The sequence below is a fragment of the Perognathus longimembris genome, chromosome 2 (genome assembly GCF_023159225.1).
Source record: "Perognathus longimembris pacificus isolate PPM17 chromosome 2, ASM2315922v1, whole genome shotgun sequence".
In the NCBI taxonomy this organism is placed as follows: domain Eukaryota; kingdom Metazoa; phylum Chordata; class Mammalia; order Rodentia; family Heteromyidae; genus Perognathus; species Perognathus longimembris.
Genome location: NC_063162.1, coordinates 127,316,197 through 127,339,752, shown reverse-complemented (window position 1 = coordinate 127,339,752; position 23,556 = coordinate 127,316,197). Strand labels below are relative to the sequence as shown.

The 23,556-nt window shown below is 41.1% G+C and overlaps 1 protein-coding gene across 1 annotated transcript in view; it reads left to right on the top strand.

The window, feature by feature from the left end:
- The window catches only part of Wnt2 (Wnt family member 2), a 41,713-nt gene extending 20,959 nt beyond the window's left edge, over nucleotides 1-20,754 (top strand). The window contains exons 4-5 of the mRNA XM_048337903.1: nucleotides 4,442-4,706; nucleotides 19,799-20,754. Of these exons, the coding sequence (XP_048193860.1) occupies nucleotides 4,442-4,706; nucleotides 19,799-20,028 (495 nt within the window). The 3' untranslated portion in view covers nucleotides 20,029-20,754. The remainder of the gene's footprint in view (nucleotides 1-4,441; nucleotides 4,707-19,798) is intronic.
- Nucleotides 20,755-23,556: the final 2,802 nt, after the last annotated feature.

Sequence of the window (23,556 nt, the reverse complement as noted above, 5' to 3'; positions counted from 1 at the left end):
CAGTAGATATGCAGCTGTTACATACTTGAACAAGGTGTGTAAAAATAATGCTCATACAGAAAGTTCTGGAAAGGCTGAAGGTGTATGAGACATGGGAGCGACAACAATTTGTGTCTACACCTCACTTCATTCTGAGTGAATTCAGGAGAGTGCTCCCATTTGCACATTGAAGTTTTGCTTTGGAATATTTTCTAGAATTTTTCCCAGAATACTTTCAATCTTAACTGCTGGAACCCCTAGTATGGAAGGCCTATCATATTACAGAGCTATACTTTTCTTTATTTCTTTTAAAAATATGCATATAGTAGTTTCACAAAGTGATGTTATTGTGGCATTTACATACCCACATACCTACATACATACACACATACAGTGTACCTTTATCAAACTTACCTTTCCATCTCTCTCCTTCATCCCTCAGCTACTTTCTGCAAATAATTTCAACACATTTCATTATTCTATTTTCTATTTTCTTTCTTTATTTTTTGCCAGTCTTGAGCTTGGACTCAGGGCCTGAACACTGCCCCTGGCTTCTTTTCACTCAATGCTAGCACTCTACCACTTGAGCCATAACACCACTTCTGGCTTTCTCTGTTTATGTGGTGCTGAGGAATCAAACCCAGGGTTTCATGAATGCAAGGCAAGCACTCCACCGCTAAGCCATATTCCCAGCCCTCGTTGTTCTATTTTCATACATGTGTATAATGGGCTTCGACCATATATTATTATCTTCAAGTTTTTATAATCAACATCTGTATGTGTTACAGAAGACTTCACTATAGTTACAGAATAGGGGTCCTTTGCTTTGTTTAGACAGTCTTTGGTCATTCAGATAGAACGTCCCCAGCCCTTCTGCCAGCAGGCACATATAGGCAGCCCTCATCCCCTTACCTAGTGTATCTGGAAACCTCAAGAACATCCTTCCCCTCATCCTGCTTCTCTGCTATGACTCGCTGACCAAATGGCTTGTTAGCACTGAGATTTCCCCCCACCATCCAGTCGCTAACCATCTTTTACTCTCCCCATACAGTACTAGCAGATTGTTACTTGCGACAAAGTTTTCTTAGAGACTCAGACATTTTGATGACATGGAGTAAAAAACAACTCTAATTCAATAACCTTTTCTTTGTATTAGAAATGTAATGCCAGACACTGCCATAGACATTTGACTCACCTGGAGCCCTCTTCAGGCTCCAGATTCCTGCCATCGAGCAAGGATTTCTGGCCATGGCAGTCCTGGTTTAGATGCCGTGTTCAGCTCAGATTGGGTATTAGAATCACCTGAGGAACTGTGAGTACTACTACTAAGGCCCACCCACCTCCCCCAAGGTTCTGATGGATACTGCCTGGGAGGGCTGGGCATGATCCCCAGATGTCTTTAATATGCAGCTGGAACTGGGAACCACATTTCTGCTCTCTCAGTTGCCAAGGAACAATCCTCGAATGCTGTGACTTCACTGTGCAGCCCAGTGTGACTCTTTTTGTTCTCCTCCCTTTTGCCAGACCTTGTAATCCCTCTGCCTGCTGCCAGATTGTAAAAGAACATTTCCCTTTCTCCTCTGTGCAGATCAAAGAGTGGTTTCTGCCATGGGGGTTGCCCTGTACTTTGCTTCTACCACTGACTCCCTTTCCTGCAAAGAAGACTGAGCTACCACATTATCCAAGGACACATAGTAACACCTTATGCAGCATAGACCATAATTTGCTTAACCCTTTCGTACTGGTAATATTTGGAGTACTTCTCATTTTGCTGTTGATAATTAATGCTGTGGTGAACATCCCTGTAAATGTGTATCCTCAATAAGGACTGAGGATATAGGTCAAGTGGTAGAGTTCCTGCCTAACAAGCACAAGGCCTGGAGTTCAAATCCCAGAAACAACCCAATATATGTACAAGAATTTCTGGAGTAGCATCACTAGGTCAAAGGATATGTACATTAAAAATTTGGACAAAAATTGCAAGAAACACTCTCCATTTAAGTGTCATGTTAATATACTGTGCAGCAATAGTTTGTTAAAGCATCTCTTTCCTCAGACTCTTTGAAGCACTAAGTATTATCATGATCACAGTCTGTTATAAAAAGCAAAGAGTAAACCACCATCTGAATGTCGTCAAGTGCCCCACATACATGGGAAGAAGGTAAGTGAACTGACAGAACCAAGCAACTTAAGGCTACTAAGATATTTTCGCTTAGTTGCTCCTTCAGCTCATGAATACATCTGACACGTTTCCAAGCCAGTGAATAAACTAGGAATGACTTTCTGGAGTGAAAAGATCTCTGCACACCAGACTATTGTAGCCTTAGTCAGAAAGCAAGTTTTTGTTGAAGGGGCAAAACTAGGTGAAGCACTAGGGAACAATTGCCTGGAATGAGGCCAGTCGGGAGAGGCAGTCTGGAGTACTGAGTCTATGTGTGCACCTGGGGGCAATGGTGATGGGTAAGCATACGAGCTACAGGGAGCTTTCTATAGGCAGCACATTAGAACTCCCCATTCACATACAGTAATTAGGTCAGAATCTCAGAGAAAGGGCAGAGCAGGGGTGAAACTTTACAGTTCTTAGAAAAAGGTTTTGTTGTTGTTGTTCAGGGTAGCACTTTGGAGAATGTTATCAAGAGGATTTCACTGCTCCATTGTCCTGTGCCCTCACTCCAGACACAAGGGCACACCATTCCTCCTTGGTGCCATTATTGAGCAATGACCATAGCTATGGTCCAGAGAGCTCTCACAGCCGGGATCCGCTTCATAGCCCTGTTTTCCATCTCATGACTTTGGTTGCCCAGAGTCAGAGAGCCTAATCCTCACTTGAAGTTCTTTTAATATTACAATAACTTGAGAAATATGAATTTAAAAAGACATTTTTCCTGAGACATGTTGAGGAAAAAATGGCAACTATGTTAAGTAGTGAATCCTACTTAACATTTTTTTAAGAAAAGGAAAAAAAAAAGGAGCAAGGAGAGGTTTTTTTTCAGTCAAAATGCATACTGGGAGAAATCTGTGCATTATGTATGTATGTATGTATTGTGTATGTATTAGGGAGACATTTTAATCTGAGTTCATGTCCAACCATTCTCCATTCTGGTCCTGGCAGATGGCACTTGCTCCCTGCTTTTGTGTCTCTCAAGTGGGAAGAAAGTAGCTCAGGGATGTTCTGACTCTGAGTGTTATCCACTCACTGTGTTAGGCAAGCCAAGCAGAATAACTCTCACCAAGTCAGTCAGCTAGATCTGGTGTGGCTCTGGTGGTTCATCCTAAGACCAAAGCAGAAACTTCTCTAGATTGTTCTGGGGCCCACCTGTCTCCTCCCCTATCTATAGCTCACAACTATGGAAGAGGGGCCTTTATGTAGAACCAGGCAAGACGGATTTGCCCCAATTTTCGTTGCTTCTACTCTAAGAAAGAGCTGAGTGCTGTCAGGCCACCTAGAGCTGCATCACTTAGCCAGAATTGAGATTAATCACCTAGTTTACTGTTAGCCTTGGAGCAGTCTGGCTCTGCCCTTTATTGGCTGGGTAATTATAGGCAAGAGCTTTACCCTCTCAGAATTGCTCTTCATCTGCAAAGGTAAAACAGTAGCCTGTAAGTGGAAAATTCTCCACGTGGCTACATGTGACATGTACAGTCAGAGTAGATACACTTGAGTATGACATAAAATTACCTTGGGGTCATATGCATAAAGTATATATGAAGCATAAATGAAATTTGCATTTAGACTTGGGCCTTATAAGATATTTCATAATGGATATGCAAACATTCCAAGTTTTTTTAAAAAAATCCAAGACCCAAGTATCTGGTCCCAAGCATTTTAAGTAAGAGATTCTCAGCCACTGATAGTGTATAATTTTAAAATAGTAAAGCTGTATTTATTAGCAAGTACTCTAGTTCTTTCCCTGACTCTTTATTTTCTTGTGCCAATATTAGGTGTAGAACTCAGGGCCTCTTGGTTTCCCTTAACATTTTTCAAGGCATGTGCTCTACCACTTGAGTCCACTTGTAGCTTTTTGCTGATAAATTGGAAATAAGAGTCTCAAGAATTTTTCTGGCTAGGGCTCACTTCAAATTGTGATCCTCAGTCCTCAGCTCCTGAGTAGCGAGGATTACAGGAGTGACCCACCAGTGGTTGGCTCATTTCCACACTTTCAAATCCATCATATACCCTTTTATATAGTGATCTTTTGTTACATTGACAGCCAATGAGGTTTGCAGTTACGGCTCTCCTGTACTCTACCCATTGTCCCTAACTACTGCAGTCAGTTGCTATGGCTAAAGTGATTACAGCATGTGGCAAAGTAACACTCAAATCACCCTCAGCTCCAAGATCCAGTCTCCTCAGCATCCTGGTGTCTTAGAGGTAGGGAAAATGGTAGCAGGAGTCACATGCTTGAATCCCCTCCTCACTGAACATGTGTCCCCTCTCCCCTGCCTCCATCTGTTCTGGCAGGCTGTGAAGCGGTTCTTGAAACAAGAATGCAAGTGTCATGGCGTGAGTGGATCGTGTACACTGCGGACGTGCTGGCTGGCTATGGCCGACTTCAGAAAGACGGGTGACTATCTCTGGAGGAAGTACAACGGGGCCATCCAGGTGGTCATGAACCAGGATGGCACTGGCTTCACTGTGGCTAACAAGAGGTTTAAGAAGCCAACGAAAAATGACCTTGTGTATTTTGAGAATTCTCCAGACTACTGTATCAGGGACCGAGAGGCAGGTAAGTGCAAAAGACTTCTTTCAATGATCTGTACGCCATGACTTCACATGATCTGTATTTTCAGCTGGTGGTCGTTAAGTGCAGCCTGCTGCTGGTGCTGCCTTCAGACACATGTTCTTTGTCATATTGAAACCACACAGAAAGCTCTCCTGAGCAGATGGAGAAACAGGTTGATAATGTGCAGAACTGAGAAGCCAATAAGGATGTACATGGCAAAAAGTCAAACTATGCAGATTAGCCAAATTCTTTCTTCTGGACAAAATTCTAGCTAGTGAACGCATGTGTACTATGTGTAGCAACCCTTCCTCCTTCCTGAGATCCTAACACAGAGAGGGGGGAAGCTTGGTCCTGTGTCTTCCCTACCCACACCCCAACTCCTAAAGGGACCTTGGGCTTGAAAGTTGGCCTCTTTTGACACGTACCACTTTTCATACTCCCTTGCTCTTTTCAAAATGCTTACACGTTGCCAAATATTAGCAAGCAAGAACTTCTCCCCAGTCTCTTGGCTATAGCTGGTCAGGATGTAAGAAGCGTGTCAAAGAGGCACCTCATTTATTAAAGCCACACCTCTCCCTCACAGTCGGATGGCACCTTCTCCATCTTGAACACACGGGAAGGGTAACTCCCATCAGTTCTAATATAGCAGCTGTTCCCAGCAGGCTGGTTTTGTAAACGTAAGTTCCCCATCTCTCACCCCTCCCACTCAACACTGAACTCCAGACTTAGCCCTTCTGCCAAAGACCCTGATGCAGAATAATAATGCATTGGAGCCAAGCATGGGTGGCTCATGCCTGTAACCCTAGCTATTCAGAAGGCTGAGATCTGAGAATCACAGTTCAAACCCAGCCTGAGCAGGAAAGTTACTCTGTAATTAACAGGAGAAAGTCAGAAGTGGAGATATGGCTCAAGTATTAGAGCACAATGACTAAGCAAGAGTGTGAGGCCCTGAGTTCAAGTTCCAGTACCAGTACCAAAAAACAAAACAAAGAATAAATTGAACTAGTGTCTTAGTCAACAAGAGTTGATGGAAGTCCAGAGTCCACTTTGAATCCAGTCACTTTTCATGGTAAAAAGCAAAGAACTTTACTATTAGGAAAGAAAAATTAACCTGAGAATTTAAATTCTGAGTTTGTCTTTTATCCCACAATATTTGGAAAGGGACAAATAAAATAGTGCACACGCAGACAGCTGTTAATACCAGACTATGCATAGGCTAAATTACCAGGGATGTCACAAGAAGGCCCAGGCCACTTTTTTGCCTTTGAGTAGTTGAATTTCCTTCATGGTGTGATGAGCTGGCTCTTGGCGGCCTGTGAGCAGGTTTGTACATGTAGACTATGGATTAATGACTACTGAGCAAAAGAACCAGATGCGCAGCCCCGCTGCATTCCTGGCATGCCGTGGGACGACTAACAACTCACCCTACCTGTCACGCCACAGTTTCAACAGAATCACTGTAAAAATCTGTGCTTCAATTCAGAAGTTTCTCAGTCATCTGGCTACCCTGCTGCTGTTATCTAGCTGCTTAACATGAGCCCCTCAAACAGGGAATGGGGATGATATCATCTTGATCATCACCTTGATCACTGGGCTGGGATGAACCTGCATGATATTGAATTGTGGAGCCCACTCTCTGACATCATTGGAACTAGTTACTGGAGTAAAAACAAAAACTGATAAGAAGAGGGATGCTCCTAAGTGATCAACAGAAACCCAAACCAAATTCACATCTTAGGTTTTTGAAATTAGATAAGCAGCTGTAGATATCACCATCTACTTTTCACAGATAAGAGGAGTGAGTGACAAGCTCATAATCTCATGAGTAGGGGAGACAGATGTTTGGCCCCATGACCTTGCTTTTGACCCTAAAACCATACATTTGCTCTACCTATGTATGTGAGATCTTGTGAAGTATAAGCCTCATGTCCAATATCAGAAGATCTACTTCCCAAGACATCCTGGCTGATTCTTTTGGCTTGAAATCAGTTTACACGGTGAAGCAAACTATAATACTGCATGGAAAATGCATTCTCATGAATATTCAGTGAAATAAGGATGATACTTTCTTTTTTTATTTCCCCCAAAGAGGCAATTCTGAATGAAATTTCTATCGCTTCTTTAAGCGACTAAATTATTCCTGCATATTTTGTTCTTCTTGATCTCTGTATTAGAATGAAATTTTGTTTTTTGACTCTAAGTAGTAGACATATCTTCAGTACAAACTACATGCCAGGGCTTGCTCCACCTTCCCTCCCCGCTTCTAACAAGAAGTGTGTAAGATGAACATGTTGTTATCCCATTTCATGGGAGAGGAAACTTCAGCTTGGAGAGTTGAAGAATTTTGCCGATGGCCTCATGGTTGGTAAGAGGTAGAGCAAAGCTGTCTGCACTTTCAACCGTTCGACATTATCTGCAGCTGGTCTAAGCACAGGACACACAGATGAGCTGGCTTTCTGAAGAAGCTATGCTATTTATTTATTTACTCTTTTACTTCTTTGCTATCTTAAATACAATTTAGCTTATCTAACTTCAAAATAGAAATTTTTTTATTTAGTTCTTATCACAATTGATGAACTAGCATCTACCACCTCCTTTTCATTTTTCTTTCTCCTCCTCCTCTTCCTCTTCCTCTTCCTATTCTCTCTCTCTCTGTGTGTGTATGTGTGTGTATGTGTGTGTGTGTGTGTGTGTGTGTGTGTGTGTTCTCTTCTTCTGCCTCTTCTCCACCTCCTTCTTCTCCTTCTCCTAGCCAGTTCCAATATATTGGATCAGGTTTCCAGTAAGATTCCTAGAATATTTCAGTTATTTGAGGTATACATAATTGATACTCTTTTAGCAGAGACATGCAAACCCTACCATATTTCATTTTAATTCTCATGATGGAAGATGATTATTTTCATGAAAATGTGTCTCAGGATGTTTGCTATTCTGTAGGCAAAAGTCCAGCTTGTTGAAAGACTATATTTTGATTGTTCACATTTGGAGTCATGTATAAGTAGCCACAGGTATGAGATGCTGTTTCAGCCCATGCCATGGGCCTTGCTTTTAGTTATGAGGGTAATGGATTTCTAAAGATGAGGCTTTCCCCTGGCTGGGATAAACTTCTGTGGCATGTGCTATACTAACTGACCCAATCAGTTGTAGAATTTTCTAGGCATGGAATCATCCTGGAGTCCTATAACCTCTGTTTGCAGAAGTAGAGAAATATGACAGTGAATTCTGAGACCTGTAAGAGAAGAGGCTTCTTGCTTCTAAATCTCAGTGTATATATTGGATCAGTGGCATGCTAAGGAAACTCCAAAAATAGGCCTGTAATGGAATGGTCACATAGTAAGAGACACTCTCCCCTGTACTGGAGTCACATCACCTTAGGAAAGATATATTTTCTGGTCAATGGAACTCTTACGTGTTCAAAATGGTTTACTATTATGGGTAGAATATTGGCAAGCAATCACGCTAAGCCATATTCCTAGCCCCAGGATTTTTCTCTTTTGAAGACTTCTAAATACTAATTACCCCAAATATCCCCTGACCTCACAGACCCAGTGTAAAAGAGTGATTCTTTTGCATTGCATCTCTAGGAACCCTCTTTGGCTTCAAGGAACTAATTTAAATGATTTTAGCCATGAAGTCTTTCGCTGGAATTAGCTTCATGGGTTACCAAGTGAACCCTCTAGTGACATCCTGATACAGTGATAGCAGAACGAGTAAATGATGATGAGACAAGATGGAGACCCTGGGATTTTCTGTCGAGGCTAGACCGCTGGGGAAGGATGTTGAGAGCACCATTGGCGCTCCTGCTCAGAGTCAGCTCTATGCTTCCCACCTTGCTCATTTTTGGCAGATTCTTCAGGAACATAAGAGGCTAAAAAGTAATTTAACTTGCCCAAGATTGCATGACTGGGAGTAGTAAGCAAAACAAAATATAAAAGAAAATCCACAGCTTTTTCAGTATACTACTTCCCTCGTGGAATTTCGATGAGGATGGGAATCGATCTGTGTAATGAAAAGGCAATAATGAAGTCATGGAGTGAGGTCAAAGGCAGATAGGTCCAATGGAATCTGAAATAGGCATTTATTTAGCTCAAGTTGTCCTGAACCCTTTTCCTTTCCAATCCATTTTATGTTTTTAGGAATGAATTGTGTATTGTTCCTAAGAAATGATAAGAAAAGCAATTAAAGGGCATAACATTATGGCCATAACAAGTCATTTCCCCCTTAGTCTTTTTTTTTTCATTTAGGGGTTACAGTTTCATACATAAGGCAGTGAGTACATTTCTTATCCAACTTGTTACCTCCTCCCTCGTTTTTCTCCCCGCCTCCCCATTTCCCTCTCAGCCCCATGAGTTGTACAGTTGGTTTACATCATATAGTTTTGTAAGTATTGCTGTTGTGACAGTTTGTCTTTTTATCCTTTGCCTCTCAGTTTTGGTATTCCCTTTCGTTTCCCTAGTTCCAATTCACGTGTATACACCTCCCTTAGTGTTTAATGAAAAATAAAAAGCGTATTCTGGTGGCCACCTATAAATACTTTCATGCAGTTCAGGTTTGAAGAGCAGGAACAACCATGTGGTGTTGTGTATGTGACATTTTGCAGGCCAGGTTGGAGGCCACATCTTGAAGGCTGGCTCATCTTGATGAGCACTCTGGTGGCTCTGTAGATATCTACTTGACTTATTGCTCCAGGCATCTGTGAATCAAAGAAACCCTTCAGTTAGAGATAGGTGCATCTGAGGAATTCTGCTGTCCTCTGCAGAGGAGGTGTCTGCACCTAATCACAGGCCACTTTCACTGGTTTTAATATAAAACCTTGACTTGGGCCAGAGGTCACTCTGAGGTGAACAAATGTAGGAAATAAGCAACACTTCACCTCTTCTCCAGTCGAGTTTAAAAACAAATGGAGCTTACCAGTTGCATAACAGGTTGCTAAAAACTGAATACCTGGCTGATCCCTTATAGACTGAGAATGGTACCAGCTCTCAGATATCACTTTTATTTTCGCTACAGATATTATGTAGTTGGCAATTATGCTATTCAGTGACTGGTAATCTAAAAATGCCTGTGTTATGGCCTAGCTTACAGAAACTCATGAATGCTGCTTATGTTCCATGAAACTATTAGAAACAATAGAACATGTGAGCCAATCAGTGCAGTTGTAGGATTGTCATTTCTTCATTAAACAAGTATTTCTTAAGATCATTTTATGTGCCAGGAACATAAAACTAAACTCTGAGAAGGGAAAGATGAAGAATATAGACTTGCTTCTTGCCCTCATGGATTCATGGACCGCGCTAGCTAATGTGTTCCTAAGAACACATTGTTCCTAAGAAATGGTAAGAGAAAAAAAATTAATAGCCAGGTCATGGACAATCTGGGTGTTAGGGAACCCACTTGATCCATTTTCTGTGATGTTCCCAAACTTAGGTTTGTCATTATGATAACATAAGGAATAAGATAAACATCTCTTTCTGTTTTGAGACTTACAAAAATTAAGGAATTGATGTAGAAAAGGTGCTGAGAGCTAAGGCAGAAGAGAGTGAGTGAAGTCAAAACATGTTCTGGCAAAGCTTATAAGACACCATTTTCACAGATAATTATTATGTCATATAATTAGTAGTAACTACTCTCCAGTAAGCCCCCTTGTTGAATCTTTAAATGGCATGTCATGTAATTACCTTTCTTAAAACACTTTACTTTTTAGTTTATTTGTACTTTGAGACAGGGTCTTGCTATGTAGCCTTGGCTGGCCTCAAACTCTCAATCTTCCTACCTCATTCCTTCCTTCCTTCCTTCCTCATTGTAGAGAATTCAGGTCTGTGCTACCACACTGAACTAAATATTTCATTTTCTTGACCCCCATAACACACTCTATCTTTTATTTACTCCTGCCCCACTAGCTAGTTTTCCTCAATTTCAGTGGCCACTGCCTTCTCTTATCATTTTTACAATCTATACCTCTTTTTGTTCTCTGTCCATTCTTCTTGATTTGGTCTTTTCCATTTCTGTAGTTTGAAATGTTGTCTTTATATCCTTTGTGTCCTCAAGCTTCTTCTCCTTTCTAGTTCCCTGCTTAACAGCTTCACTAAGATTTCTAATTTTTACCAACTAGCTTCTATTCAGAGCTGAACCCCTGAATTGTCATTATTCTTAAAAAAGTTAGGGCTGGGAATATGGCCTAGTGGTAAAGTGCTCGCCTTGTGTGCATGAAGTCCTTGGTTCAATTCCTCAGCACCACATATATAGAAAAAAAAATGTTTTCCCCAGACTTTCTCTTCTAAGAAAATGGTTTTGCCATCCACTCTGATAATCAAACAAGAAACTGAAGGTCATGTGTTACATTCTTCCCTTTCTTTACCCTAGCTGGCTTCTATATCTTTGCTGCCTCCTCCTAGGTCTATATGAAACTCTTGTGATCAATGTTTCTGCACATTGCTCCCACCCTGTGGACAAGGTGAGACTAGACAAGCTGCCCTCATTGGCCAAAGGGAGAAGGCTCTATTTATTCATATGTGGCAAGTATAATTTGTCACCTATGTTCCCTCTTGGCCTCTACTGGGGATTCCATGATGGTAGAAACTGTCTGTCTTTTTCACTGGATCCCCACTATCTAGAATATGCCTATGTGTTGAACTGAATTGATGAAAAATCATAAACAACATAAAATATGTTTACTTTTTAAAGTATATTGTAACTTCATAACTCAAAGGCAATTTGGTTTCCTTGCAGGGATTCATAAGCTCATCTTCTCATCACTTTCATGTAACACACAACCTATGGAAATCCCATTTAAGCTTAGGCATTAAGTAGAATTTGCCCTCACAGTCAAGAACAACAGGAGAGCATTTACAGAGCTTCAGATGTTGCTTGATGACCATCTCCCTGGATGTGATTTAAAAAAAAAAAAGATGCTCAAACAAATGAACCTATTATTTGAGCTGCCACCACACAGTCCTCTGGCTTTTCATTTATACTATCAGCAGTGGGATTGCTAGGAAGTAGGTTAGCCAATTCCATTGTTAATGTAAGCAATCGTATTTTTATATTCAATACCATTTTATAAATATGAAGTGTAATTTTGTGTTATCCTTCAAAATATAAATTTAGTGAAATTACTGTAATTTAGGACACACTAAAACACCTTGGTTTGAATTAACAGTGACAATGAGGTTAAATTTGGAAAATTGAAAAAAGGGAACATTTTGTTTAAAAAGAGAAGGAATTCACTAGGCGCTGGTGGCTCATGCCTCAAATCCTAGCTACTCAAGAGGCTGAGGATCACAGTTTGAAGACAACCTGGGTAGGGAAATCTTTGAGACTCATATCTCTAGTAAACTACAAAAAGAGGAAGAAATGGAGCTGTAGTCAAGTGATAGAGCACTAGCCTTGAACACAGAAGTTTAGGGACAGCATATGGGCCCAGAATTCAAGCCCCAGGACCTGCAAAAAAGAAAATAAATTGTTTTCAGGAATAAAAATGCCCATATTTCTTCTTTCCAGCTCTGGCAAGAATTTACCAAATAGATGTGGTGACTTAGAGATATGTGTGGAATAGATTTTTTTTCAAACTATTATATTCATGTATTTGCAAACAAATGGATCATGCTAAAACACTTTAAATAATGCATTTGAATACTTCATTTACAATTTCCTCATAAAACCCAGGTGAAAGAATAAATACTTGCTTTGAACTTACATACATTTCAAATTATTAAGAAAAGAGCCCTGCACTATGATTAGGAGAACCTTGGTGCTATAAATTACTACTCTATATAACACTATTTCTAATCATTAATTTCTAGCTTGGATAGCCATGAATAAAGTAGCTTCTCTTTGTCTCTTAAGACACAGTACTTTAATATAGCCACTTCCTTTTTTCAATATTTTTTATTATTTTTAAGTAGTCTAATAATTTCTTTCATCTTTACCTTTTTTTCTTGCATTTTCTTCCAGTCTTTGATATTTCATTTATTAGTTGTACAAGGGTTTTTCAGTGTGACAGTTCCATGCAGGGATATGTCCTGGTCAAAGGCAGCCTCGATCACTCTGCCTGATCTCATTCCTTCCCACCTCATCTTATGTTCAGTTTGCATATATTTGAATTAACCACTTCAACCATATCCATCTTCATTCACTCCCCTCCACCCCCACAGATACCCACTCATCCTTCAACTGAATCTGTTTTCCATTCCTTCTTATATCGAGAGATATTACTATGGTATTTCTGATATGCATATATTTGCTCACCATAAACCCTTTCTATGATTATCTCTTCCCCACCCCGACCCCCTTTTGATCGACAGCTTTCAGTGAGATTTCTAATGCCATCTTCATACATGGTTGGAATATATTTGGATATCATTCATCTGAGGTCATATGAAGAGAGGCAAGGTTTCTACACTTTGCCCCCACCTTGAACCCCGAGAGAAGAGGCCCTCATAGGGAAAAGGGAGGGAAACTGTTAGGTTTGAAGAATTTATTTCTAGTTTACTATTTCATATCTTGGCAAACACATGCTGACCAGCTGAGAAGCATATAAACCTAACCCTTGTACTTTGGGAGACAGAATACAAACCCATACATGAGTCCTCTCCCTGCTGTGCATTTACAGGCCACATTCCCAGACAGGGGTGCTCTATGGAAGATGTTCATATAGGCTAGAATCTTAAAGGGTAGAAAGATTGTACACAGAAAAAGGGGGATGGAAAATCAGTGCTGCAGGAGAAAGTGACTCTTATGGACAGCACTCTATGTGACTATGATATCAGAAGGTTACTCCAGCAGGGCGGGGGGGGGGTGGCGACGAGGGGGTAAAGGATGTAAGCAAAGTAGGGGTAGGAAATAACTTGGGGCAGGCTAGGTAGGCCAGACAAGGAAAACCTTCCAGAGTCTGACTGGAACAATGTTAATTCTGTTAAAGGGTTTTTTAAATTAATATGATACAGCTTTCCTGTACCAAACTTTTCTCAGATAGGGAAACAAATAAAATGATTTGAGATAAGTGCAGATCTTGTCTTTCCTACGTAACATTAACTTTGCAGTTTTTAATGTTAGGAAGGGGTTAGATGAATGTGAGGTCTCTAACATTTGCTCTGTAACATTCTTTCTTCCCTCAATAAATCTGTGTCATTAATGACAACATGTAAGTCAACCAGAGGAGAAACAGCCTATTGGATGACAGGCTTAAGTGAATCTTGCTTTATGTCCTAATGGTCAACATATGGGCCTTTGTCAGCTGGTGTGGCAAGAATTTCCTAAGATACAGGATTGGAGAGAATTGGGGGAAGAGTGGGGAATAACAGAGAGAGAGAGAGAGAGAGAGAGAGAGAGAGGTGGAGGAAGAGGGAGAGAGAGAAAGAGGAAAAGAGGATGAGAGAAAGAATGAGAGTGTGTGTATATGTTAGTATGTGTGTGTATGTATGTATGTTAGTGTGTGTGTGTGTGTGTGTGTGTGAGAGAGAGAGAGAGAGAGAGAGAGACCACAAGTGAGCGCCCTTCCTCCAGGTCCCAGAGGTATGGGTCTGGGAACTATTAGCCAAAGCCCTCTATTCCAACTCTGCTGTCAGAAAGATGCATGTTGGTGGAGACAGAAATGTTTTTACACTGGGAACCCTGACTCCATTATTAATTTCATAGCTCTGGGGATGAGATTCTCAATGCTGTATGTTCCCTCAACATTGCCTTACCAAAGTTTGATATGTGGTCCCAACATGCATGCTTTAGCAACTCTGATTTAGCCACTCTAATTTTCACGTGCCTTCAGGAGCTCATGTGAGTCAGGATAAGGATATACCATCTAAGGGAGATAAGATACGTGCAGCTCGAAGGAGTGTCTTTTCAGAGCCGAGGCCTCACGCAGCCCCACACCGCCTGGCCTTTACTGATGGACACCAAGTTTAGACAGCACGTGTCAACTATTGTTTGGGGTAAATATGACAAGAGGATTGGAGTCTAGGCTCACAATAAACTATTAAAACCATGTTAACCTGCATTTTTAATTTACGCTACCTTAAGTAGCTTAATTGTCTATGGGATATCATGAGCTTCCTCTGCTAAAAAAGAAATTATATCAGACCCTACACAGTTTCTTTATTTGAATTATAAGAAACAGAAAAGACTCTGAGACGCTCTGCCTGCACTGTTCCAAAAGACTCTTCCTTTTGGCACATGGCAATGATCCCTGTTACGTGCTAACGAAATGATCTTGAGCAAGTTACTAAATGTCTTGCACTTCCATCTCCTCATTTCCAGAATGGTGATTATCACAGTACCTGCCTGAGAATTAAGTGATATAATGCAGTCAAATATTATTGTAGTGCTAGTCCTTAGATGTCCTCCATAAGAAAAGTGAATAAAGGGAGAAAAAGAAGATAAAAGGAAAAAAATGAATAAATTTCTATTCTTCAGTTTTGAAAATGTGAATACCTTTCCCTCATGGGTTTAATGCTGAGAAGGGCAGCTGGGTTTTTGTCCCCCATGGCTATTGTCATGGCCATGACTCATCAACTAATATATTGGTTTATTATTTGGATAAAGAAATCTAAAATGATTATGTCAGAAATATCTAGAATTAGGCGAAACGGCATAAGATAAGACTCAGTGGCTCTCTTTCTGTCAAAACACATATATAAATGCCTGAGCTTAAGTTTTATCTTTATTTTGAACACAATGGTGATTTTCTCTCTCTATTTTAAAAAGACCATTGGGAGGTCCCGAAGACAGCATGGCCCTACTGCCATCAATAAAGGAAGCTTGCTATCAATCCATCAAAGCAAAGCAAAAGCAGTCAATTCCATGTAGATTCTGCACACAAGACAGGCTCTTTTATGAGTTTTGATGAAATAGCTCTATGTTTTGCTAAAGTGGCAAAAATGTCTAAACTATTCTACCCCATGGCCTATCATTGGATCTATTAGATCAAAACTCCCAGAGGACAACTTGTAGTCCATTGCTAGGCAGATACATCCTTCCTCTTTCTCCACAGGCCGATCTTCCCCTCCCTGTTGGACTATTGCCCAGTGCTCCAATACCTCAAGAGGCCCCACTTTGGCTCTAGGCTGCAACTTCACTGCGATTCTCATACCAGTGGCTCTCAGTTCTCAAGAACCTCCTGTCATCTTCCTTCCTGTTGGCCTCATTGGGCTCTGCTTGCACAACCAGTGAAGAATGGCATATTCTGAGTCCTTGTTTTCCATCATCTTATAAATGAGCATTCAACTCTGAGATATCTCATTGCCACAATCTGTTTCTTTTTCTGAAATCACTTTCTAAGTGTGTGTCAATGGCTATCACATTATCTGAGTTCTGAGAGTGGTGTGGTCACTTCACTGACCAATCCTTCTGTTCAGAGTTCAGTCCAGCTTCCTGCATATGGGGAATGGAAACCACCATTACGCAACTTAGAACACCAGCTCAGATTGTGTTAGGCTTCTAGTCCCTGGAGAAAGACCACCAAGTCAGTAAAAGACCCTTGCCTGGTGCAGGAATAAGCCACGTCTCCTCTTTATCCTAGCCCACTGAGTACCACAGCCCTAAGGGAGGTATAGGGAATCCAATGCCCTGTAATGTATTCACAGTTTAATAGATGCAGACAGATGGAAGTGAAGAATGTTTAGGTAAAAATTCACTGTCATTTGGGATGCTAAATGAGAGTGCTTTCGTACCCACAGAGGGGTTCATTCACATCCATGGCTTCAGTTCCCCTCCACCAAAAAAGGATTTCACTTCATCTTCACGCTCCTTAACCATGCCCTACACGCCAGCCACAGGCCTTCCTCCCTTTTCACTCATTCAAAAGCCCACTGCGCTGTCCCGTCATCCACAGAAAGTTTTCACATCATGGGGCTCCAGATGCCTCTTGCTCTGGAGTAGAATGAACATTTTTTAGTTATTTTCTACTTGCCATCTCTACTCCTGCCTGGCAATTTTATAAGTCACCAAGGTGGGTGGTTCACTCTCTGTGATCTATAGTGTATTTTCTGTCTGCACTGATTTCATCTTCCCAGGACACCTACCATTCTTCTTGACTTCGTATTTGAGCAACTACTGCAGAATCAAACCCAAACTCTTAACACCACATATAGATTTCTTAACCTGTTGTGCCTGTTGCCTTTTCTATACTCTTTGTTGAATACACTGCTTCCTACTTCTCTGCCATATTGAATCTGCCTGCTTTTTTGTCAGCTTGCATTGGAATTTCATGCCTTTTATGTCCATTCATTCCCTTCAGACATGTACTCATCCTTTATGTTCTGTCTCTAATGCAACCTTCTCAGTAAAACAATGTAGTTGAGAGCTTTATGCCTGGGCCTGTTTCCTACTATTAAGATCAATACTAAGAAATATCATTATTACAATATAGCCCCTTGTAACTAAGTTCCTCAGGACAAAGTCTTTGTTCACTGATCAGTCCCAGACTCCCAGAACTTCACATTGTAGGAACTCAGTGAACACTTGCTAAGCGAATGGACACATGACTAACAATTGGGGAGAACTTACTGTGGCAGGCACTTTCTCTCATCAACCCCCATTCCATCCTCATGCAAACTGTATGCGGAAGTAATTATTTAATCCCGATTTTTTTAAACAAGATTAACTTGCCTGTGACCACACAGATGACACACAGCAACTCTTAAGAATGAACTCTAATCTGCCCACATTCAAATAACTTCATTCTTTGAGTTTTGTCTGCCATGAAACTTTGCACATGACTCTACTGTGGTTTGCAGTAGGTCTTGAGAACATGAAATAATTATTCAGAAGTATTGAAAATATCTTTCCACATATTTATCCTTTCATTACATTATGAGTCTCTTGAGAAGAGGAGCTGAGCCCTATTTACTTTATTCCTTCCCTTCCTCAAAACCCCAAACAGCCAACACAGCATCTTACACATGTTTGTGTTCACTAAATGTTTATCAAATGAAATAATGGGTGTGCTGTTAAGAGACAGCACTTGGCAGTAAGTCTTTTTTGCACAATCAGTGATTTTGAGTAGTGTCTTCCTTGCCTTGCTCTGAATCCAGATCCAGCTGCTGAAGCTTCTAACTGTTTCTTCAGCATGGCGTGGGCTTTGAGCCACCCCTGGCTGACCCATCCTCCCCCCTGACCCCCGTCCTCTGCCATCCTTCCTGTCCTCATGAAATTCCTCTGATCTGTCTTCCTGCTCTCAGAGGCTGACCATGCCGAGAAAGTTCTACCCCCTCTTTTACCCCCTCCCCCCACACCCTCTACTTTGGTTGACCTCGTGCCTTGCTTGAACCTTGCTGCTTTCCTGGTCATTCTGTACAGGCAGGGCAACATGACATTTATGTAGATAATTCTAAGACGGAACAGATTGTGGTAAACAGAAAGTCACGAGGCTCTCTCTGTACGGGATGGGAGTAGGGAGATATTCCTAGTTATACGGTGGAACTGAAAATACTAGTTAAGTCACTGTCTTTTTAGTGCTGACTTTTTTTTTTTTTTGGCCAGTCCTGGGGCTTGAACTCAGGACCTGAGCACTGTCCCTGGCTTCTTTTTGCTCAAGGCTAGCACTCTACCACTTGAGTTTCAGCACCACTTCTGGCTTTTTCTGTTTACATGGTGCTGAGGAATCAAACCCAAGGCTTCCTTCATGCTGACTTTTAAAAAAAATAAATTTTCTTTTTTTTTCAGGCCTGCCAATTATTTAGGATTTTTGATTGCAAGTAATAGAAATAGGAACCATTTATGCTAAAGAGGGAAACTTATTAGAAAGAAAATAGTACAACAGTAGGTAACATTCAGTTTTCTTGTCTGACTTTCAGTGTTTCTGTACATATGCTTCATTGCTCTCTTTATGGCTCTTCACTTATCTACAGCCCCTCATTGCTGAGCACAATTCCAATGGCTACCGAGTTTATATAGAAATAGTATCAATCTCTTAAAATTCATGCATTCCCAGGAACTCTACTTGATTAGCCCGGCATGAATCAGATGCCCACATAGGTTCCATCATCTGTTGCGAGATGAGCAGTGTATGCCCTACAACTTAGCTTCAAGGGACTCATGTCCTTGGAAAAGCATCACTGGAAGATGAGTGAACTCTCCGAATATGGCAACTATACTTAGTTCTGCTATCTGATAAAATTCTTTTCTTTTTTTTTTTTTTTTGCCAGTCCTGGGCTTGAACTCAGGGCGCTGTCTCTGGATTCTTTTTGCTCAAGGCTAGCACTCTACCACTTGAGCCAAAGTGCCACTTCTGGCCATTTTCTATATATGTGATGCTGGGGAATCAAACCCAGGGCTTCACGTATGTAAGGCAAGCACTCTTGCCACTAGGCCATATCCCCAGTCCCCTGATAAAATTCTTATATAGGAATTCGGGATATTTCTCCTGGAAGAGAGCAGATTAAGACGCTTTCAATATTTGAAACTCTTAAAAGGGAAATATGTAAATACACATTTGCATATGCTTGCATAAATATGTGAATATTTATATAGTTCACAAATGGAGCACTGATTATGATGACATTCCACTAGTAGTTTCTCGCTCTCTTATGCTAAATTTGTTCTCAGAAGACCTGGAATCCTGGCCTTAACTAAGTATCTCCCACATGTTTCTGGCCTGGGAGACTGCAGGGCTCAAAGAAGAGTCGGTGATGAACCAGGTTGGGCGGCTCCCGCCCTCCTCCAGGTCCCATACAAATGACACCCACCCTGCCCCACCCTCTCCAGCAGAATTCAGTGCTGGTCTCTTTCAGATAAGCCTGGTCTGTGGTCATGGAATTCTCTCCCTTTTAAAGGATCCATGTTCTACAAATGTAGAGAAAGCAAACCTGGGATCAATCACTGATTCTTGGCAGGTAGTTTGAGGTCAGAAGAGAAGAAGCCAGGATAAATCCCTTTCAGATCTCCAAGGCAAATCCAGAGTTATGTGTCCATCTTTCCTGTACCCTGCCCAAGTGCCACCTTTAAGCTACACAGAGCAGAGAGCCACAGAGCAAAGGTTCAGCCCCAGGCTGTGTGGAGGTGGGTCCAGGCTTTGTTCTGGAGGATAACCCCAACTCTTCTCCTGAGACCTTATGTAGACTGCTCCAATGATTCAAGTGATGTTTCTCTGGCTTGTCTCCCAGGCTCCTTAGGTACAGCAGGCCGTGTGTGCAACCTGACCTCCCGGGGCATGGACAGCTGTGAAGTCATGTGCTGTGGGAGAGGCTATGACACATCTCGCGTGACCCGGATGACCAAGTGTGAGTGTAAATTCCACTGGTGCTGTGCTGTGCGCTGTCAGGACTGCCTGGAGGCCCTGGACGTGCACACCTGCAAGGCTCCCAAGAACGCCGACTGGACGACTCCTACATGACCCCAGGGGAGTTCACCATCCAGCTTCTCTCCCGAAAGGACATTCTTGGATCTGCAAAGACACTGGACCTCTGGCTTCTTGTGGTAGGGTGGGGAGGGGGCTGTTTCCTAAGGCATGTGGCCTTTGTCTCAACAGAAGCCCTTTCTCTCTCCCTGGGGTCCCAGGACTGGAGGCCACAAGCTGCGCATAATGTATACCCTATTCTATCCATCTTCAGCAGTCCGGGGTCACCTCTCTTCCTGCTGAGTTCGCTTTGGAAATGGCATGACAGGCTGTTATGAGGAGGAGGGCAACGAGCCCAGATCTCTGTCACCTACGCTTTCCTCTATCTAGAGCAAGTGGCTGGGGGCGAGAAAAGCATTTCAAAGCAAATTTCTCTGTGTCTTCCAACAAATGCTCACAGTTAAGAAATCCTATGCTTCCTTTGGAGGATGTGGGAGCAGAGCAAGTTAAAGAAAGTAGAACCAACTGTCACCAAATTAACTCGTACTTCCTGAATAATCCAAGCAAGGCTTTTGTCTGACCAAGCAATGTTCACAGTTACCATCCTTTGTTATTGAGATGTTATCCTTGCTTAGAGAAGGTTGGTTGTGAATAAAGTTCAGGTTTTAAATGCAGATTGCTCTAAGTATTTATTGCCATATTGAACTCTGATCTCATAAGATGGAAAGGTGTGACCTTTGAGCCAATGTTTTCACTCTTCCCAATAATCAAAGCTTCAGAAAGTAATTGCTTTCTACCCTTGCCCCCTCATTTAAAGAATCACAGGAGAGCTGGGAGGTAGCTCAGTGGCAAAGTGCTTGCCTTGCATGTGCAACCAACATCCTGAGTTCTATCCCCAGTACCAAAAAAAGAGACAAAAAAAAAATCACAAGGAACAAGACTGCTTTCTGTGGATATGTAGGTTAAATTTGAAGGAAGATAGATGATCTGGTGGTATGTTGAAACTATTGGGTGAATATGGTGAAAGATGACTTAGTAACTAGAATATAGGAAAAATATGTCAGTACAGATGAAGAGGGGAAAAGAAGGAAAATTCCTATCTTGGCTTGTGCATGTGACTCATGGAATTTTACAATTGAAACGACTTAAAGAATGAAAACTTTTGGGATGACAAGACTAGTGGAATGCTGACAGAAAGGATTCCAGAGCTAAATCAGGCCTGGGTTATGCTTTACCATGCCAAGATGCCTGAGAGAAGTCAATCCCATACGCTAAGGAGCGTCAGCCAGTACCTTCGCCCTTTACGACCTGTCTTTTTAAATTGTGTTTATTTATGCTTACAAGATGGCATAATACTGTTGCCTAAAGCATTTGGCACATAGCCTTGCCTATATAGTTGGTAACCATACTATATCATATTGCAAGTAAATAGTAACTTGAAGACAATGTTTAAGCAACCCAACTGTAATTACCAGAATATCAGTATGCAAATAGTGGCTTGCTTTTGTCATTAGCCAGAAGATGGTATTCAAGGAAAACAAAGAGACTGCCTGTCACATTTTTATTAGATAGAAGAAAGGTGAAATCTATAAAATGTCCTGTCATCACCATGTGCAATTTGGTTCTTATTTCTCTTGTTCTCAGAGCTACATTAGCTAACAAAGTATTACAGTATATACAACCAGTGTCATATTATGGATTCTTGTGCATTCTTTCACACTGACTTTCACTTCGTTCTATCTTTGATTTGGATCCTTCAGACTAGTACTTATGGAAAATAACCTAATGGAGTATCTTATCGTAGCTTCTATTTGCCTCTGTATAGTTTGAGAGGGCTTCTTAAATTTGAGTTAATTTATCCCTTTTCTCTCAGTTTCAAGGTCCCAAATTCATTGTGTCATTTTTCCAAAGTTGCTCTTTTGTCTTTTTGCGTGATTTTATCTTCGGTCTTTTCTTTCTTTTCTGCAATGCTAAAGATGGAACGCAGGGCCTTATGCTTACTGAGCAAGAGCTCTGCTACTGAACCACATCCACAGTCCTCTTATTATTCTATGGATTCAGTCGGTGGAAACATTGGAGAAAGACAGTTGTTCTTCTGTGCTTAGTGTGGGGATGGGCAGGCTAGGGAGCAAGTCCTTGTTTCCAGTTACACAAAAACTTGGTGTAGATGCTTTCACGGGGGTCCCAAAGCCATCAGCTCTTCTGCTACTAGATAAATGTAAAGCCATAAAACTATATATATACATATATATGTATATACATGTATATATGTATATACATATATATGTGTATATATATATATATATATATATATGCTGGAAGCGGAGGTTCATGCCTGTAAAACTAGCTGCTGAGGAGGCTGGTATCTAGGATTGCGGTTCAAAGTCATCCTGCGCTGGAAATCTATGAGTGTCTTATCCCCAATTAACCACCAGAAAACCAGAATTGGCACTGTGGCTCCAAGTGGTAGAACACAAGCCTTGAGCTAAAGAGCTCAGGGACAAGCACCCAGTTGGAGCCCCACAACCAACAAAAAAATAAACAAAGAAAACATATATGTATTTTTATACTTTCTTATCCTAAATATACATATATGTGTATATATGCTTGCATATATTTGCATATGCATTCGTATAAATATAATTATGTATGTATATTTAGGATAAGGAAGAATCCTACAGGACATATCAGCTCCCCTCAGTTTGGGAAAACTGAAAAACTAAAACTAAGAGAAGTGCAATCCATACAAATACCATCCAGAACCCCAGTGCTCTGTCACAAAGAAGTCCGCACTGCAAGTATGAGAAAGTTCAGCACTTGATCCACTCTGTGAAAGCCATTTCTCTCATCTCTCCTGGGTGTTCACATCTGCGTTTTTTCTTCTTTAATTCTGAAATGCATCCCCCCCTGATAAGCATCAAGGAGACAAGGCTGTTTCATAAGTTGTCCTTAGAAGGGATATAAGACGGTGCAATTTTTTAAAATATGCTTTTACCTCTGACAGAGGAAATTTCTATTTCTTTAAGGGTAGAGAATTAACTCCCAGGATTCTCAAATATACTAAATTCTGCTTAACCTGAGGTTTCAAGAGAATGTGAGGCACAAATTACCCCCAAAAAAATAATAATGGAAAGATCCATTTATATCAAGTCCACTTACAAATTCCATTCCAACAACAGTGTCATTATAAATCAGTTTCCTAGGCCAAAGATAATGTTCATTACTTTTCTGTGGTATCTAAATAAGTTTCAATAATAGATCTTGACTAGATCACTGGAGTTTTCCATATTAAAGATATAATTTGCCCATGACCCTGAGACCTAGCTTATGATTTGCTTTCTTCAATTGATTTGCTTCCCTAATTTGGTTTGTAGAGAATGATATTTATCTTTATTCTTGCAGTATATTTGATTTACAGCATCTTAGACAGATCTTTCTGGTAGGAAAGAGTAAATGCTCTATCTTCAAAGCCAGTTTAGCCCCTCAAATGGCTTAGGTCTAAGCACAAAAGCCTCCAGAGCGTAGGTCACACTTAGCACCAGCTCTGTGTCCCCTCACTGCCCGGCTCCCAGACCACTGACTACT